General features: G+C 41.2%; 1 protein-coding gene and 1 pseudogene across 4 annotated transcripts; one reads left to right on the top strand and one right to left on the bottom strand.

Annotated features, from left to right (window-relative positions):
- The first annotated feature begins 6,259 nt into the window (after window positions 1-6,259).
- On the top strand, window positions 6,260-9,843 carry LOC112170115 (annotated as a pseudogene).
- A 271-nt stretch (window positions 9,844-10,114) lies between these two features.
- Window positions 10,115-18,047, bottom strand: LOC112170107 (pentatricopeptide repeat-containing protein At1g76280). 4 transcript variants are annotated; one of them, XM_024307268.2, is made up of 15 exons: window positions 17,749-18,047; window positions 16,351-16,735; window positions 16,213-16,264; window positions 16,033-16,090; window positions 15,618-15,811; window positions 15,033-15,140; window positions 14,653-14,835; window positions 13,412-13,933; window positions 12,971-13,066; window positions 12,661-12,834; window positions 11,933-12,160; window positions 11,574-11,717; window positions 11,293-11,481; window positions 11,096-11,215; window positions 10,115-10,995 (listed from the first exon to the last, which is right to left on the bottom strand). In XM_024307268.2, exons 2-15 carry the CDS (start codon window positions 16,362-16,364, stop codon window positions 10,591-10,593), a joined length of 2,487 nt encoding a protein of 828 aa, XP_024163036.1. In that variant the 5' UTR covers window positions 16,365-16,735; window positions 17,749-18,047; the 3' UTR covers window positions 10,115-10,590. The 4 variants fall into 4 exon arrangements, with proteins under 4 accessions (XP_024163036.1, XP_024163037.1, XP_024163038.1 ...); XM_024307269.2 differs by having other exon boundaries at window positions 16,351-16,447; XM_024307270.2 differs by having other exon boundaries at window positions 16,033-16,104; window positions 16,351-18,047.
- Between the last annotated feature and the right edge of the window lie 2,526 nt (window positions 18,048-20,573).

The raw sequence follows: 20,573 nt of genomic DNA, 5'->3' as shown, positions 1-20,573 counted from the left end.
ATATCAGTTTCTCACTCAGGCATCGGAGAGGCGTAAACCGTCAGGTACGATTTACCCCTCTAACGCTGTGTTCTTGGTTTAGGATTTAGGAGGTGGATCGGTACCCCAGGCGGTATAGCATTCTGTGTGAGGTACCCGGAGAAAGCCACCAGAAACATTGGCGTGCCAGATAGGGGCCTGAATCATGACCTAGCCGGAAGAGACGGCAGGTGAGGGTAGAAGTGTAGCCTGGGGCACTGATATTCTCTTCGGGTACTTCATCAGCGGGGACACCGAGTGTTGGAGGAGAAGTGCACGGTCTCGGATCCTTGGACCAGCAGAACATAGATGACCCGCCAGTCATCCAGGACCAAGTAGCCCCGGTATCAGAACTGGAGTCTATGCGAGCAGAGATCGCAGCCTTCCGGGAACAAGCCAGGATTGATCGGGAACAACAAAGAATCGATAGGGAAACAAATCTCCTTCTACAACAGAGATTGTAGGAGCTGGAAGATGAAAACACCGCGCTGGCCCGAGCACCGGACTGAAGGCACCAGCATAATGAGGCACTCACCCAAGCCCTAGCTAGGGCATCCCAGGTAGCAATAGATGTAAATGCTGCCCCAGTAACAGGAGGCACAGCAATAGATGTAAATGCTGCCCCAGTAACAGGAGGCACCGGCCTCGCTCCAACCCCGTCTAGGGGAAGCGGTCACCGGCTGATCCAGGTACCTGTAGACTTGTTCCCGGAAAGCATGAGACATTTACCACCACCACCATTACCACAGCTAGCTCAAAGTGACCCACCGGTAACTGATTCAAACATGGCGTTACTCTTACAAATGAGCAACTCCTTGCATGCCCTACAGGCAAGGGTAGAGGCAGTAGAGAATAGGGACACCTGGCGATCCCTGACCACTTACGAGGACCGTCCGGGTCCTTTTACCCAACAGGTTAGAGGCGCCATCCGAACAAACATATCAAAGCCACTGAAGATTGACTATAGTGGAATTGGGGACCCGTACTAGCACCTACAGGCTTTCCGCTCACAAACAAAAGCCAAAGGATACACGGATGAGGCGTGTTGTAATATGTTCCAGGAGACATTATCAGGGGAAGCTTTGAGTTGGTTCTACGAGCTGCCGGCCGGTTCTGTAGGGAACTTCAAGGAGCTCGCAGACAAGTTCGTAGCTCGATTCATCTTACGTACTGATGGGATGCATACCCCAAAGGGACTGCTAAAGATTCAATAGGGAGAGAATAAAACTTTGAAGTCTTTCGTTAACCGATGGCAGGCGGCTACCGCTAAGTGTCGGGACCTTAACAAGGAACTGGCTGAGCTGGCTTTCAGGAGGGGCCTAAGGCGTGGAGAATTTCTCTACGGGATTAACCATCACCCCCCGGCTAGCTACGACGAGCTGATGGCTATGACCATTAGGCACGCTCAAGCCGAATTCGAAAAGTACGGAGATAACGTCAGCCTAGAGCTAAGGGTCTCCACCCCTGCCCCGGTGGTCAGGGACGAACCACAAAAAAGGGAGTGGGCCCATAATCAGGAACGATCACCCTATAACTCAAGCAAGAGAAGCAAAGAGTCATCATCCAGGTCTAGCGGTTATGTGACCCCTCAACCTCGCCGGGAAGAAAGGGCACAACAGGCCATGTGAACACCACCACCACCCCCAGTATGGGGTATTTACTATCCTAAACGCTTCGTATGAAACTATCTGGAACAAGAACAAAGAGGAGATACCCGGACCACCACCAAGGAAGTTCCCGAAGAGTAAACTTACCCAGTAGGATACCGGAAGGTTCTATATGTACCATGAAGATGCTGGGCACAATACCAACCTCTGCGTGGCTCTAAAGAATACGATCGAATGGCTAATATAGAAAGGCAGGCTTCAGCGGTACCTACCCGCTAAAGAGATAGGAGTTATCGATGTATACGGCTAGATCTTCACAATCCATGGTGGAGGCCCGAAGGATTTACCTCCCCAGAGGAGGAAGCAAAATTTCAGATTCGGCCACCCAGAAGTGTTCAATTTCCACAAAGCCCTGCAACAAGACAGCGACACTGCGTGGAAATCCGTCACAATCCTGCAGGAGAAGGAAGCTGATCTAAAGATGCCCCATGATGATCCCTTCCTGATCACGCTCCAAATGGACCACTACATAATGTCCTGGGTACTCATAGATACCGGAGCCTCTGTTAGCGTATTAATGAAGGGCTCATTATCTTGTGATAGCTTGGCCCTTCCTCTGTTAGCGTATTATTTAGCGATGCCTGCAAAGCTTTGAACCGAGGAAGGGCCAAGCTATCACAAGATAATGAGCCCTTCATTAGCTTTTAAGGAGATATCGTCCAACCACTAGGATCAGATTACCTATTGACCACGATAGGGGAGAGTCCAAACTGTTCAACCATCAAAACAGAGTTCATTGTCGTCGACTGTGCCTCGTCCTATAATGCTATCTTGGGTCGACCGGCACTCTGGCGTTTGAAGACATTCATCGCAGGCCATATGCTAATGATGAAAGTGCCAACTCCAGTGGGAATTGCGACCAACGGGGTGATCAGGCTGTGGCAAGGCAATGCTATTCTTTGACAGTATCTCAAGGCAAGGGTAAGTCAGAAATGTTGCCTGTGGCCACCGACCCCCTCATAGATAGGTACGAAGATCCCAGAGATGACACCAACTCTGACGAAGAAAGGCCCAGGGCCGTGGAAGACATCGAAAAGGTGGTGCTATTCGAGCAGTTCCCGGACAAGATTGTCAAGATAGGTACCAAATTAGCTCCAGCTATTAGGGAAAACCTAATCTCGTTCCTCCGCTCTAACGCATCCGCTCTTGCCTGGTCATACGAGGACATGCTTGGTATACCAACTGATATAGCCATGCACAACCTTAGCATTGTTCCTTACTCGGCACCGGTAAGGCAAAAGCGAAGAGCCTTCACACATGATAAGTACCGGGCTATCCAGATTGAAGTAAAGAAGCTGATGGCCATCAACTTTGTCAGGGAAGTAACGTATCCCCGGTGGTTAGCAAACGTGGTCATGGTACCAAAGAAGTCACCGGGTTCATGGCGCATGTGTGTAGACTACACGAATCTCAACCGGGCATGCCCTAAGGATAGCTTCCCGCTCCCACGAATTGATCAACTAATCGACTCCACTGCTGGGTACCGGTTACTCAGTTTCATGGAGGCGTTCAGTGGGTACAACCAAATTCGAATGAACCAGGCAGACGAGGAACACACTGCCTTTACCACTGACAAAGGTCTTTATTGCTACCAGGTCATGCCGTTCGGATTGAAGAATGCAGGGGCCACTTATCAACGACTTGTCAACTCCATGTTTGAACAAGTCATCGGTACTATCATGGAGGTATACGTGGACGATATACTGGTAAAAAGCTTAACCTCAGAGGACCACATAACCAACTTATCAATTGTCTTTGCCATCATATTACGCAACGGTATGCAGCTTAACCCACAGAAGTGTATTTTCAGGGTTGAGGTAGGGAAGTTCCTCGGGTACATCATTAGCCACAGGGGAATTGAGGAGAACTCAGAGAAGGTGCAGGCTATATTAGACATGATATCCCCCAATTACCGGAACGATGTCCAGTCCTTGACAGGTAAGGTAGCCGCCCTGTCAAGGTTCATTTCAAGACTCATTGACAAATGCACTCCTTTCTTCAAATTACTGAAAACCCAACACGTCGAAGTAATAGCTTGGTCCACAGAGCACGAGGCTGCTTTTCTCAGCCTCAAGGCATACCTGGCAGTTGTACCTCTGCTGTACAAGCCCATACCCGGAGAGATGTTATACATATATTTAGCGGCATCTTCGACCGCTGTAAGCTCTGCTCTGATCAGGCCCAGTGTACTACACTTGAAAAGGTTACACTGGTGCTGAATCCAGGTACCTGGACATTGAAAAGATAGCATTGGCCCTCCTGATATCGGCTCAGAAGCTAAGACACTACTTTCAGGCACACTCAATTACTGTTTTCACTAACCACCCATTGAGCAGGTTTTGCAGAGGCCAGAGACATCGGGAAGATTAATTAAATGGGCCATCGAATTGGGGGAGTTCGACATCAAGTACCAACCCCGGACAACTATTAAGGGCCAAGCAGCGGCATATTTTATTTCTGAACTGATCCCTCCCTCATGATCCACCCCTAGGATCTGAACTGCCAGCCTCGGACCCACCCCAACCGAGCACTTGGCGATTGTATGTCGATGGCACATCCAACAAAAAGACAAGTGGCGCCGATATCTTACTAATCAGCTCGGACGATCAAGTCTACGAGTACGCCCTCAAGTTTGCCTTCAAGGCATCCAAAATGCAGCAGAATACGAGGCACTCATAGTAGGCCTACAGATCGCCCGGGAACTAGGCGTCCAGCACCTTAGTATCTTCATCGATTTTCAGTTAGTTGTGAACCAGGTCAGCGGTAACTTCGAGGCGAAAGAGCCCCACATGTCTTCTTACCAGGCCCTAGCCCGAGCACTGGTGCAAAGATTTACCTCTTACATTATCACCCAAATACCAAGGGCAGAGAATGACAAGGCAGACGCCCTTGCCAAGATTGTGGCAACTTCTCCAAATCCTACCTACGGAGCCACCAAGGTTGAAATACTAGAAAAGCCTAGCACTTCTAAAACAGTGTCAGAAATATTCACGGTGGACCACACCGCCTCCTGGATGGACCCAATTTTGAAGTACATGGTCGACGGTCTAGCCCCGGATGATAAGGTTGAAGCCAGGAGACTCCAGTTAAGGTCAGCTCGATACACTATCATGAATGGAAAGTTATACAGGAGAGGTCATTGCTTCCCTAACCTGAAGTGCATGACACCAGAGGACGGCCACAAAATAATGAAGGACATACACGCTGGTGTATGCGGTAACCATGCAGGGGCCCGGTCTCTTGCACACAAGACCTTGAGGGCAGGATACTTCTGGCCAACCATGTCAACCCTAGCCCAAACAATATTGAGTTCTTGCCACAAATGCTAAATGTATGCAAACATCCCAAGGGCACCGCCCATTTCTCTCTCCATACTTCTTGCACCTTGGCCATTATGCCAATGGAGCCTGGATCTGATCGGTAAGCTTCCCACAACATTGGGACAATTCAAATACGCCATTGTAGCCGTTGACTACCAAACAAAATGGGTAGAAGCAGAACCACTTGTCGCTATCACGACGGAGAAAGTGAAAAACTTCCTGTGGAAAAACATCTACTGCAGGTTCGGAGTCCCGGACACCATGGTCACCGACAATGGCACCCAGTTTGACAACGATGAGCTAAGGGCTTACACTGAGAACCTGGGTACTAGAATCCTCTATGCATCCCTAGCTCACCCCCAGACCAATGGTCAAGTCGAGGCTGTCAACAAGATAATTACGAAGATACTGAAGAAGAAACTCGATGAAGCCAAGGGTCTATGGGCTTCTAAGCTCCCGGAAGTGCTATGGGCTATCAGGACCACGACGACTGAGGCTACCGGAGAGACCCTTTCTGCATGGCTTTTGGGTCTGAGGCGGTCCTCCCCATTGAAACGCAAATCCAGAGTTCCAGGATCGAATACTTCGATGCGGGTACCAACGCTGAGGGCTTACAGCTCGATGCTGATTTGCTCGAAGAATGAAGGGATGTGGCACACATGCATAATTTGGCAAACAAGAGGAGAATAGCTCATTATTACGATGCCAAGGTAAAATCCCGAACATTGAAATTAGGGGACTGGGTCATGAAGCAGGTTTACCCAGAGCCCTGGGGACTGAATCCTTCATGGACAGGCCCCTACGAGATAGTCGAAGAGGTTGGTCCCACGACCTTCTACATTCGAGACATGGACGGGGTGGTATCACGGCACCCGTTGAATACACAACGCCTTCATTACTATTACAAGTAGCTCCCGGAGCATCTTGTCCTAGCTTTTGCTTTTTGACCACATCTATGGCAAGCTACCCATCGGGTACTCATACTGTATTAACCACCATGTGGTACTTGAATGGAAAAATGAATTATTCAGACCATTTCTTGCATTTTTTACCTGTCATTGGGCGATCCCGGAAAAATAGCTGTCGCCAAAATTACTCTATTCCAGTAATAAGTAACGTAAGCACAAACGCTTAAAACAAGGTATAAAATTCTAGAAATTGTAATTCCTTTCAAATTCCCATTCAAGTTGCAAAAATCACCATTCACAAAAATTAACCTGGACTACCAGGCAAAGGAATTAAAAATAAACCCTGGTTACCGGCTATTCAAGCCACCGGCACATCCCTGGGATGCAGCCTCCTGTTCTCTCTTCTTTTTTTTTTTCAAGAAGCTCCCGCCTGAACTTCGCGTCATCCATATACCCGGCCGCCACCCACTCTTTGTACTTCATGATAACAGCTTTGTCTTGGGCAGCGAGGAGCATGTCAAGAAGCTCTTGCGAGCCCTTGTACTCAGCAACAGCCTCTTGCCTCTCAACAAGAAGACGCTCCTCCAGGTTCTCTGCTCTCGCTTTCCAGGACGTAGCAGACTCGGCAGCTTCCTTCTCGGAGTCCCGGGCACTCTTCACCTCATCCCTCGCCTCGGACAGCTCACCTTCTAGCTCCATGATCCGCTGCTTCGCTGCCTCCAGCTCGGTCACCATCGGAGTTAAAGGACTCGATCTTCTTCTTCAAAGAGTCCCGCTCCTTCTCCAGCTTGGCCTTCTCCCCGTGGAGATACTTCACTTGCCCGGAGAGACTGCTGACCTCCTCCTTCAAGTGCGTATCTTCCTCGCTGGCATCAATCGCGTACACGTTGAAAAGTGCCAAAGCATTAGGATTTCCAAAGTTATTGGATTCTTGTGGAGACCATGTATTCCTTGACGGTGAAGCCCTCTTTTCTTCTTGTACCAAAATCTTCTTCTTCTTCTTCTTCATCTGCTCATTGTTGGGTTGGGTCTTCTTCTTCTACGGTTAGTTTCCCAATAAAGACCAAAAGCAGGGGCAGCAGAATCAGTTTGAGAATTGCGGCTTACGATTCTTCCAAGAACAACGATGGGCTCAACTCCGGTGATTCCAAACCTCCCAACGGCACTGTGGTACTCTCTTTCCATTATTGATTCATACTGTGTGCTTTATGGGTGATGGTGATATAGCTTAGCTAGTACTAAAACCATTATATGATGGGTTTCATTTCACTACTACTTAATCATGAATGCCAAGAACATCAAAATTTGAGCTTTGATAATGTGCAGTTGATCTATATTGTTGAATTCAACAGCCAAAGAGCAGGAGGGATATAGTATTGGAGTATGTAAAAAATGTGCAGCCTGAATTTATGGAGCTGTTTGTAAAGAGAGCACCCCTGCAGGTATTTATTTATTTATGTCTTTTTGGCAAGCAGCTGCGCGATTTTAATGTTGATGAGGAGGATAACTTACTTGCTGGTGCAAGGATTGAGAGTATCGTTTTTTTATTTCAAATCCATTACTCTTCTCATGTAGGTGGTTGATGCAATGCGCCAAACTGTGACAAACATGATTGGAACACTACCCCCACAATTTTTTACAGTCACAGTGTCCACAGTAAGGATATAACTTATACTTTTAGATGATGCAAATTTTAAGTTCATGTTTCTATAGTTGCTGAACATTCAGTGGGATGAATGGTTGACTTCTGTTTCAGGTTGCCTAAAATCTTGCACAACTTATGTACAGTATCATGATGACTGGATATATGTTTCAAAATGCACAGTACAGGTTGGAACTGCAGCAAAGTTTAGAGCCAGTTGCTCTTCCCGAAGGGCAAGAGAAAAAGGTTTTTTTTTTTTTTTCTGTTTCATTTCTTGTTATGAACTTCCTTTGGTCGCTGAGTAAACCTTTTGCTATATCATCATTTGCTGAAGAAAGAAGTTATGGTGGCACCACTTGACATTACCCCTCCATGAAAGAGTGCTTCAAGAAGGCTTTGTCTTACAGTGAAATCGTTATTGTATCAGTCTATGATAATGTATTCAATGATCAGACCCTTTGTTTTGCAACTGACATGGAAAATGTCTTTGCATTATATTGAATTTTTGTATAGACCTGATCCTAGAAGCATTGTCTCCTAAGTTATATGTTTGCCTTGTGGCATTCAAAGCTGTTCACTGTTAGGTAGTGATTCTCATCAAGGCTGCTGCTTTCTCATAAAACAATTTTGTTTTTATCATTTAGGTTTGTACACCCACTCATTCATCAGTGTATATACATATTTTATAATCATTCATATGGTTTATTTGTCATTTCTGTTTTACTTCTTGAGATGTTTCTATGTAGAATCTTTAAATGGTGCTAATTTGACCCTGTGACTTTTATAGGATGCACCAGAGTATGCACCTGGTACACAGAAGTCGAATGTGTCAGGGGAAGTTATTAGGTGGAATAATGTTTCTGGCCCTGAGAAAATAGATGCTAAGAAGTACATAGAGTTACTTGAAGCAGAGATTGAGGAATTGAATAATGAAGTTGGTTGGAAATCTGCAAATGGACAAAATGAATTGTTGGAGTATCTCAAGTCTCTCGAGCCCCAAAATTTAAAGGTAAACACCTTCCCTTTTGTTCATGTGAATTGCCTTTTATGTTGTCTAGATTTTAGGTTCATGGCTAGGCAATGATGCATCAGCTAGATCATATCCACTGTGGAAGGGAAATAACCAGCATTAATTTTATTAGTACTAACTATTATTCTTTGAGGTAGACTTTTTTGTTTTGGAAACTTGGAATGCACCTACTAGTCAGATGGGTTATATGCATATATCCCCAGGAGATGATAGCTGAATGATGTGATCTTTATTTTTGTTATGAATTTGTATTGCTTCCATATACATTTATTTATGAGGTGCCATAAGTCTCTTCCTGACCTTTGTTTAAATGTGTTAAAATTTGTAGGAGTTGACTAGTACTGCTGGAGACGATGTTGTGGTTGCAATGGATACATTCATCAAGCGGCTTTTGGCTGTTTCAGATCCTAGCCAAATGAAGGTATGCCTTTCTGTTGAGCTCTCTATTTAGTCTCTGGTTTATGGTCCATTGCATCCTTCCTGCAATCTATTGTTCTCCAATCATTTTTGTAAAAGTCATTATCTGCATCAACAATTGGTTAAATAGGTGCTTGGGGCAGAGTCTGAGCTTAAACTAATTATATCATACTCTTTCTTTATATCTAATAGCTTCCACTGTGGGGGCAGTGGGGTTGGACTGAACAGTCTGTAAACCAGAATTAACAGTTCTGTATCCCGGAGCAAAGTCATATGAGTTGAACCCCATATTGGAATATTTTTCTTTGTTTTAGGATAGTAGGTTGACCTATTTTTACAAAATTCACTCGAGTTACTTCAGTTGCATATAACCTTATTTTATACAGGCTAGTGTAACATCAACAACTGCAGCAGAACTTGCACAGCTGCTTTATTGGCTAATGGTAGTCGGATATAGTCTTCGCAACATTGAAGTTCGTTTTGATATGGAGCACTTGGGAATCCTCCAAAGCTCGCAGAATTGCCTCCAGGTGAAAATGTTTAAGTGCTGTGTGTGGAATTGCAAATAATGGAAAGTTATAACGGGAAGGCTCAAGTAGGCTGATGGGTTGTTTCGAGCTGCTACAATAGAATATGTGCCCTTTTAGAAGACACGTGTTGAGACGGGAGTTAGACGGATGAGTATGCAGTAGAAGGGTAGTTTCATACAGTTGGATCTTATTAGTCATTTCAAATTATCAATTAAATGAAATACCATTTTGACTTCTAATCTTTGGTCTGTCATTTTAAATTCCAATTTATTGTCTCATTTGTATGAAATACCATTTTGACTTCTAATCTTTGGTTGGTCATTTTAACTTCCAATTTATTGTCTCATTTGTAGGATTGGGACAGCAAACATTAGTTGTTTTACTTGGTAATTTGTTCAAGTAACAATATTTCTTTTAGTCTCTACGATAATTTTGATCTCAAGGAAGAGGAAACATTTGTTTCCAACTGTGAGATCATGAGGCGAGTAAGAAATGTCAGGCTTCCCGACTTGGCCAAGAAAGGCGGTCAAAGAAAACATGAAACAGTTCCTCTACCTGTCATCAATGGTAATCCCTCGAATATTAAACATGGCTCCTGAATAATCAGTAATAAGCCCCCCTAACAGAAGTAAAATGACCGGAAAAATAGCAGTAGTCCCATAGTCTCATGGTTTGATTTAACACCAAAGCATGCATCCATCTCATAATGCACACTATCTTTTTACAAGAAACCTACTGCTAACAAATCCAAGGGTAAATCCCATTATCCCTACCGAGCCAAGAATTCTGTACAACCAAAAATTGCCTAAATATTGTGTTCCTTTCTGCTCGGTTCACCTAGTTTTCTCAAAGTGTAGCCTAAAAATAAATCTAAGAAATCAGTGATTTTGTTTTGTTTGACTTTAGACCTTCCTGGTTAGTGCTATTTATCTAAAATTGGTTAGTTGCAGTGTGGCCTCATCAAGGGCTGATAGGTGCCTTTTGCGGTCGAGGAGCTTTTTCTGATTGTAGTACAACAATGGATCACCCTTGCCATGCGACAATCAGTGTTCCCCCTATTAGGTAGCTCCTATCCTGGCAGTATAGTTAGTTGAGAGTCTTTTTGCCCACGGGCTTTGATCAGGCAACCAAGAAATTGGGAAGCCAAGCACCGCGCACCATCTTAAATTCAGTAGGGCAACAGCCAAGTCCTCTTTAGAATCTTTAAAATGCAGGATTATACGGGATTCAGCTCCCTCGTCTTCAGCAAAGATATAGTCGTCCTCAAATTTTGTCTTTTCTGAACAGCTTCCATCTTCGTCACATATTATACGCATACTCAAAACCTGCAATGCTTCCATGGCTGTGCTATAAAAACCACAGTTCGTATATGCAGTGAAAACAGAAGAGCACGTCCCCGAATCAGGCCGGATTTTTTCTTGGTGCATCCACTCAACAAGAAACTCAACTACATCAATCAGTTCCTGACATCCATTTCAAAGACGCAAAAGAAAATATTACTCACAAACTCAGCAAATAAAGATAATTTAAATCAAGAACCAGCAACAGGGACACATGATATACCTTTTCACAGGCTTTTCGAAGAATGGTATTGAAAACTAAAGTATCAAGTTTATTCCCTTCTGAGCTGGCTTGATCCAAAAGATTCAGTGCTTCATCAATGATATCATCTTCCAACAAAGTCTGAAACAAAGTAGGCTCCCAACATAAAAACAGATACCAATAAAGAAGCATGAATGCCTCAAATAGAATAAAATTACCTTTATGAGAGCAGTGTAAGTTATTGTTAGAGGGTAAAAGCCATCTCGCAACATCATAGAAACCAATGCACAAGCAGATCTATAACATCTGAGAATTTTACAACACTTAATCATTATAGTATAAGTTGCAGCATCTGCCGGGACACCACATGACTTCATGTTTTTAAACATCTTAATTGCCATTTGGCTCTGCATGTAAACAGAAATACAATAGCATGGTACTAGTCAAAACTCCATTATAATTGCAAAAGAAAGGGAAAAAATGGTGTTTGAACACTTACTTCCTCACTCTCAACAAGTGAATGCAACACCGTATTATAGATAGGTGTTCCCAGATAAATGTGATTACGACAAAAAAGATTCTCCGCCACATGTAAATAATGGATCAGCTCTCTCGTCATCCCTTCTGCTCCAAGGGCTTTCAGCTGGGAAAATAAGGAAATAAAAATGAAAGAATGCCATAGATATTCATAGTGCATAGAAGTTCACTAGGTAAAATGCTTCTTGATCACCACAGAACTACAATACAGGATACATGGACACAAACTCAAATCTCAAGGGCAAAATTTAAGTATCTGCTTCGAAATTCAATTATATTTAATTCTCCAAAGTAAAAGGAGCACATGAGGCCAGGAGTTACCAAGTTATTCATTGACACAAAACTGTGCTGAATGCCATAGTTCGCCATATCCATTTCTATAGCTTTAATCCGTTTAGCAGCATCTACCTGTGACAACATGTTGCCCTCTTCATATGGGGCATTCACGTTACCAAACAAGGAAAACAGCTGCTCATATGTCCATATATTTGGCGTGACTTGTAGATGTTTCATTTTAGCTAGCAACCGCACGGCATTTTCAGGTTGATCCTGCACAGTTCATGCAACAATATTTGACTTGATGGGAGAATTATTAACCAACAGGAAAACAGCTTTAAATTGATGGAGAATGTAAAATGAGCAGAAAACAGATGAAACTTTTATAAGGAAATAATAAAACAAATAAAAAAATCTTCATGATATTTCTATCTTGCTGCCCTCTGCTAGCATAAACACCATGCTACAAAACTTTCATTATTGGAGCAAATTAAAATAATTAATCATCACACCAAGAACATAGAAGCATAACTCCTATAAACTTCTTCCTAACATAACTAAATTTGTCTTAAACCACAGCACAACTAACTATATCGGATATATTATTCAAAAGAATTAGGGACAAAGGTTCAAATGTTGAATGCTCAGGACCCGCCATCATGACCACTAGTGCAAGGGAATCCAATTTCATTTTTATAAAGTTTTAGTTCAGAAGCTACAGGAAAGAAAATAGTTCTGATAAGAGAATTTGGATCTATAGCATATCAGCTCACCCTAATGTCACATGCTGCAAGAAAAGCATTAAAAGCATGTGGATGTGAATACACAGATATTTGATCCAGCAGAGTCTCAGCTAAACCCAATTCTAATGCCTTGCTACAACCTATTGAAAGGGTTGCAAGAGTGCGATCATATGGCTTCAAATTTCTCTGCTGCATACTTTTCAACTGCAGAAGAATAACAAATGCAAATATTGAAATTAAAGAAAAACGAACTAAGAAGTACATGGCCCAAAGGCAAAATCTGTGCTTTTTTTTTTTTTTTTTTTGAGAAAACAAATTCAGTTAAATTAATATAACTTACAATTTCCATCCCACTGCTGAAACCTCTTTCTGGAACAATTGCTCTGATTAAGCCATCATACACATGGCTATTTATTTGAAACCCCAATTTTTGCATCTACATAAAAATGGGCCCCTTTAGTATTAGATGACATCTGAACCAAGTATATACCTAATAAAAGAAGGGAAAGATACAGAACCACATGATTATAGTAGATGATTGAAATCCATCAAGAAAAGAGTCATCATGATCAAAAGAAAGATAAATGGTATGAGTGTTTCCAGTAACAATAATCTTAACTTCTAAGCATAAATATACAATTACATAGTTCTCCATATGAGAAAAATAACTATAACATAACCTTTGCATATGATATTACAGGTTGAATATGGAGAATTGTACCATTTTTATATGAGATTATATTGCAGAACATACACAACATAAAAAGAGATGTTACTATACCTGTAGGACTAACTGCTCAGCCAGGCCACCATTTCTTAATTCTGCACAAGCATATATCAAGTTCGTGAACGAACATCTCAAAAGCTCCATAACAGGAGTACTTATATCAATATTAAAACCATCCGCTGGAACACTCTTAGTTTCTCCAATACCCAAGCCAAAACTAGTGCATTGATCCGCACTAACAACATGGCCATCCAAATTCTCGCAGTATCTGGAAGGGACAGACTGTTCATTCTCCTCCAAATTAAGTTTCTTCAAGCCTAATTCGCAGTTCAAAGGTATAGGAATGTCCAATCTTGAAGAATACAACTTTCCCTTAATAGATTTATTAACAGAAGCCTTTCCGCTGATGACTAAAGCCACCATATATTGCAATGTCTTGCATGCAGATTTTAAATCTCCCAACTTACTAAAGGACAAAAGAAACTTTTGCAGAGGGATAATGCTCAGACTGTAGTGTTTGATATAGTCCTTCCAAAGTTCACGGGCTACAGACAGGTTTTGTTGCCAAACTGCAAGCTAAAAAGAACAAACAGATTATCATTTGACAGAACTGAACTTAGAATAATTTGGTTCCAGAGTCAATATTTCTAGAGATTTATGATTAAAGTGTACATGGACAGCTAGTCATATCACTATCGTGAAGGAAAACATAACAGAGCCTACAGTTATTCAGAAGCATCACCACTGGGAACAAACAATACGAAGAACATGAGTTTTTTTTGTTTATCTCCCACTCCTAAAATTGATGTGAAAAATAACTTTTTAAGGTTAAATCTAGACATTGCAGAAATTCAAAAGAAGCATCACCCAAAAAAAAAATTCATAATAAAAACAATCATCTCAAAAGCATCACATAAGCATCACCAAAAAAAAAAATCATAATTAAAACGATCTTTCTCAAATATCTAAATCAAGCATTATTTCCACTCATCCATTGGAAACTCATATACTATGAGTGGGGTCTGCCTTAGAAATTGAAACTGATCTTTTGATCCCTTTACAAAACATTGAAGCATTCTAAAACAAACCATTTGAATCCACAAATCAGGAGACAAATTTACCAATCAAAATCATTTTCCAGGTTAGTTTTCTTAGGGAGATCATAGCAAAAATGAAGCCCAAACATTTTCTAACTGAAAAAAAAAAAAAACGCACACACACACAAACTGCTATGTCGAAACAGGAAAAAAAATGACATCTAAACAGCACAATTCAAAATGTTTTCGTACACACACCTTGAGAAGCAGTGCATATGTAACTTCATTCTTCCCCACCTTTTGTCGCTCCATCAATTCCAAACACTGATTGGCATAAACCATACTTTGCATTTTGGTACAAGCTTTCAAAAAAGTGTTGTAGACATGTAGAACCGGATAGATACCATGACTTTGTTTAAGAAAATTTATCAATTTTAATGCCTGATCAAAGAAAAACAAGAAAACACGAGAATATTTAGTTGATCATAGCAAAGGTTGACAATGATAGCTGGTCAAATATGGTAGCACCGATAGTTCGATAACTATGATATTAGAGTATTCATACAAGATAACTTTACTATTACCAACTGACTAGGCTAGCTAGATAATGCTGTCCAATTTTATAGTATAAATCATACCTCCTCCAAGTATCCTCCATTACATAGAGCTTCCACCATAAGCGCGGAGCAAAGGCTATTCAGACTAATCTCTTTCTCATCCATTATTGTCCAAGCTTCCATGACAAACTGCATCAAAAGTAAACAACTTCCATGAATGTTACAAACCAAGTAATATACAATTGAAGACTGTGGAAAACCTGGGGAGCTAAATCCTCATAATGTTATAACTGAGAAAAATCAAGATGCAGGATGGAACAATTACAAACAGCGAGTTGGATTTCATAAAGTTATATCATGATGCTACCGGTACATAAACATAAACATATACATATATACATATATCTATCCAGAAATATTATATATATTCATAATATGCTGAGTTTTCTGCTGACACTCTTCACATGTACATTAAACAATATCAACACTCCTTAAATGCATTTATTATCATTTTCTCAGCTAAAAACACATGTTTGAGATTCTATCTATACATGTCAAACGCCTAGATTAAATGGTGTGCAAATAAACAAACAAATGACAGAACAAGACATCCAGCCTAGACGACCGAGCACATATGTCAACTAATTCCTCTTTTTCTCAGCTTACCAAAGGATCAGGTGACATGGCACAGTACTTTAGAATATGCAAGAAATCATCAGCTCCTTTAACGTCATTTCCCTGGCCTAGACTCAAAAGAAGATTGGAGGCTTCGCCTCTTTTACCCAATTTCAGAGCCTTAACAATTTGTATCTGCAAATTCATCGTAGTTGATTCTGCTCCATTCCATAAAACATCTCGACCTGCATTCATAAAATTGCACTCAAATTCAGGAAATAGACTTGCACAGTGATCATCTGCATTTTTGAGCTCATCCGAAAGCAGCTAAGTTCTTCCGTACAAGTATATTTGACTACGGAAAACATAAGCCCAGCAATTTCCACTGTAATACACCCTTACGCACACGAAAAACATGCATTTGTGTATCTAGTTACAATGGCATAGATGAGCTATGAAAGATTACCAGTTGAAATAGTAAGAGTTCGAGAATAGTCCAGTCTCTCAGCAACAATTCTTCGTCCCTACAATAACAACACTAATAACAAATCAGAACTCAGAAAATAAATACGATACGGAAATAAAATTCATAAAATTCATATATAGTATACTCTCTCTCAAAAAACACAGATGAATAAAGGCATACATGGTGGAGGTGTGAAAAAGATTCTGCAATGGAGCGCAATGGAATCCTGGCTCTGTAAAACAAGGAGAGAAATGTGAACAAGATGGAGGTAGTGAGGCGAAATTGATATATGTGTTTGTTGGAGTTGAATATACTTACAGAGGTCTGTGCATGGTTTTGGAACTTCCTCAACTTCTTTAGGGTTTAAGCATTTCGAAGATAGAGAAATTTTCTCCAGAAAATCTCAAAACTCCCGCTGTGATTTGATTCAGAGCGCAGTATCAGTTAGGGTTGGGCATGGGACGGTACGGGCAGAAAATGTGGTAATCCCGATCCCGGGCCCGGAAAAAAAATACGGTACGGTTATGGCACTTTTTGAGAATTGATCCCGAACATCCCGAACCCGAACGGTACCGGGCCGGGACCGGGCCCAATCCGGGACATCCCGAACGAAAAAAGAAAAAAAAAAAAAAAATTCCTGCAATTTCTCAGTTTTGCATTTCTACTTTTCCATTAAAGCAAGCTGCAACTCAAAGCTTGTTCACTGCATATAATAAACATAAGAACAATTCCAGTGTCACAGCTTGTTCATTGCATATAATAAACATGACATGAACTTGTATTTACAACCAGTCAGACACAGGATTTGCAACTCACAACTTGTATACTCACAACCTGTGCAAGTACAACAGCAGAAACAAAGGCAATTAGGAATCTACATTTAAAAGCACAACTCTACATTACCGCCTCAACATTGAAGCATCTGAGTTCTTGCTTAACTCACTCTCCAACTCTAAAAATCCAATTGTTAAGCGTATGTATCAAAATTTCACAAAACCCACTGACCCAGGTCATTTTCCCCTCCAAAACTCGATCTTCACGAACTCAACTGTAATCTCACAAACCCAATCGAACAAATTGAACTCCTAATCGGCTAATCATACACATGTAATCTCACAATCAGTGGCGGAACCAGGATCTAGAAATGGGTTAGGCTAATTTTAAGTACATAAAAATTTTGCGAACTTCTAACTTTTTTTAGGTTTAGGACCCAGTGGGAGGCTCTTCCTTACGCCTTTATTTTTATCATTCCAACCTTCATAATCAAAAGATTTTTGTATTGCTTGAATTTTCAGTGATCCGTCATTTAAATCAATACCTATAATATTATATATGCACCGATATTAGAATAATAAGCACATTTCACTACAAACACAAATATACACACTAACAGACATTTCATTATATACATTCCAAGCACAAGTGCAAAACAACAAATGATTAGATGAAGAAAGCAATTTCATTGGACTAAACATAATTATCCAATTACCATACCAAACATAGTCATGATCCAATTTAGTGATTGACCAAAACACAATTCCTTTTGACAGTTTGACCCCTTTCTATCTTTCTCAATTCTGACTCTTTCATATAATTGATAATCAAACAAGCTACAAGCCAAGCATATAAATGATATAATCAAACAATGAAATAACCAACAAGCCACATAATCAAACAGCAAAGCAATTTCATATTTTCATTGAAATGAAGACTCACACACTGACAGACGCACGCGGCATCACCCCGGCATGTCCACACTCCACACCACCACACCTCCAGCTCCTCAATTTCAAGCAAAAACACAGCTACACAGAGGTAAGATACTAAATTTCAAGCAAAACCCATCAATTTTAATATGAAATTCGAAGTGGGTTCATGAAATTTCAGATGAGAGTCATGAGACTTGAGAGAGAGAGAGACTGAGGACTGAGCCCTGAGGACTGAGGAGTGAAGAACGAAGGCTTGTTGAGGAGTGAAGGACGACCTGACGAAGTCGAGGAGGACGAAGCCGCACTCGCACAGTCGGTCACCGAGTGTGTGTGTGTATATATATATATATATTTTTTCCTATGGGCTTGGGGGATATACCCATACTTGAGGCATTTTCAGCCCAAATCTCATCTGGTCTATAGCCCAAGTAGCCTACTACACAATTCCAACAAATCAAAATTGCAAAACCATCGGCAATGAAATCGATGTTTGTCTATAAAGCTAAGAAGCACCGATACGGGTACGAGTATCCGAATACGATACGGTCGGATCCGTCGATACGGCAAATCTTAAATGTAATTGGATACGGGTACGTGAAGGATCTGTCAAATAAATATATATATATATATATATATATATATATATATATATAATTAGAAAAGTAACATGTTATGACATTTAGAGGCAGCAAGTAACATGTTTACTGACCATTGCAACTATCATTTTGTACTTATCCTCTTCCTAACATGTTAGTCATGTTACGGAATGAGTGGCAAGTGGCAACAATTAATGAATCAGCAGCATTGAAAAGTCTAAATTAATTGAATGTATATAGGCCAGGGGTTCCATGCTTTTGTTCACTTTCCGGATTAAATGTTGCAATCTGCAAATTACTAGAAGCTTGCAAATCACTTTCCCGTATCCTTCAATCATCAAACCCATGAAACCCATATCCTTCAATCATCAAACCCATGAAACCCATATCCTTATCCTTCTATCATCAAACAATCAAACCATAAAACCCATGAAAGTGATGAAACCGTCAGAAGCAGAGAAGAGAAGAGAACGTACCTGAAGCGTGTCTAACTGAAGCTCCAAGCTCCAATCTCCAAGCGGATCGAAGAAGAGGAGAACTGGAGAAGTTTGATTGATCTTAGCTGCAACTTGCGAAGACGAGGAGAAGAGAAGAGAACGACCGAAGCGGAAGAGAACGACGCTGAGAGTGAGAGTAGGTCGCGATGTTTTGTGTTTTTTTTAATGGTTAAAAGTCAATATTACCCCGCATATCCAAGTTATTTACATCATTACGTATCTGGATAGGATACGCAAGTATCCAAATTCGGATCTGCGTATCCGCTCGTATCCGACCGTATCGTACCCATTTTCGGACCCGATACGGGATACGAGGCCAAAATCACGTATCCGTGCTTTGTAGCTATAAAGTATAAATTGCAAAACTGTAAGTAGGAATCCATGGCTTACATTTGCAGTCTTATGTGTTTGTAGCAAGACTCGAAACCACAGCGAAGCTGACGACGGAGAAACCACTTCCCCGAGCTGACGACTAGATCAGGAAGGCAGTCTCGGTGACCAGGAAGGCAGGAACTTTGGGAAATTGGGAATGGGTCGGTGTCTCGGTGATGCTTATGAGCTGAATTGATGGAGCCTGGAGGAGTGGAGGTGAATTGCAGAATTGGGAACCCTCAGTCGGTGAAGTGGTGAAGGAGAGGTGGAGACTCGAGAGGAATGAGTTGCAGATTAGGTCAAAGTGTCAGACCGACTGAAAAATAAGGAAACAAAATAAGTTGTAATACATCGGGACGGGCCGGGCCTTTGAGGGATTCCTTCGAGCCAAACCGAAGCCCGTCCCGTTTTAAGGGGACGGGCCCAAACAGTAAAATATGAAGTTTCAAAACCGTCCCGTCCCGGTAGTTTTCGGTACGGGCCCGGGTCGGGTTCGGTTTTCCGGTTTCAAGTGCCCACCCCTAGTATTAGTCCATCAGTACCTAAGGAACGAAACTCGAATTTGGGCCTTAGGATGTTGGGTCACGAATCCAGTGAAGGCCCAAGCTTGCGGAACTCCAATACTCCATAATACTGTATTGTTCTTTTCTATCTCTTTTTTTTTTCTTCTTTTTTCTCAATATTCTCACCAAACTTATTGTATGTCGTCATTTGGTTCAGTGATATAAATATAATTATCTTTTGTGGAAAAAATTATTATGTTCCATTCATACGTAAGAGATGAGTTCTAATTAAGATGACTGGCTATTATATAATAAGAATAAAAAACTTATTGCCCGTCACTTTGTTGTTATAAAAATATTGTTGTTACAACTCAGAGTGTTGAATAATATCTCAAAAATTCGATCCTCTCTTGCCTATTATTGAAAAAATGAAAAAAAATTAGTCAACTCTTTAACATAAAGAGTGATTTTATCCGGAGGAAAATAATAAAATAAGAATCTAAAGACCAAAATTTCAATATGTTACAACTCGCGATGTTGAATAATATCTCAAAAATTTGAACCTCTCTTGCCAATAATTGAAAGAAAAAAAATGTCAAACTCTTTCACTTGAAAACGGAACGAGGAAAGAAATAAAATAAACCTTCTAGAGTCCAAAGACCCAAGTTTAATACCCATTTTGGTCGTCCATCAAAGCAAACACTAAATTAATCAAAAATATCGAGAAAAAACCCATTGATAAGAGTTCTGATGAAGTCAATACCAAATATATATAAAAAAATGTCAAACTCTCTCACATGAAGAGAGATTGCTATAAAGAAAAGGTCCAAAATCAGGAGTGTATATTTTCTTAATAGTCAAATG

The sequence above is a fragment of the Rosa chinensis genome, chromosome 6 (assembly GCF_002994745.2).
Source record: "Rosa chinensis cultivar Old Blush chromosome 6, RchiOBHm-V2, whole genome shotgun sequence".
NCBI classification, from domain to species: Eukaryota; Viridiplantae; Streptophyta; class Magnoliopsida; order Rosales; family Rosaceae; genus Rosa; species Rosa chinensis.
The sequence above is the reverse complement of the archived record's forward strand: the minus strand, read 5'-3'. Positions and strand labels throughout refer to the sequence as shown.

Bases quoted from the DNA above. Each gene is read 5' to 3' on its own strand.
- LOC112170107 (XM_024307268.2), bottom strand. The intron at 11,482-11,573 runs GTAAGTGTTCAA...GTTTACATGCAG, and splicing joins CACTTGTTGAGAGTGAGGAA to AGCCAAATGGCAATTAAGAT. The intron at 11,216-11,292 runs GTAATTTTATTC...ACTTTGTTTCAG, and splicing joins CTTACACTGCTCTCATAAAG to ACTTTGTTGGAAGATGATAT.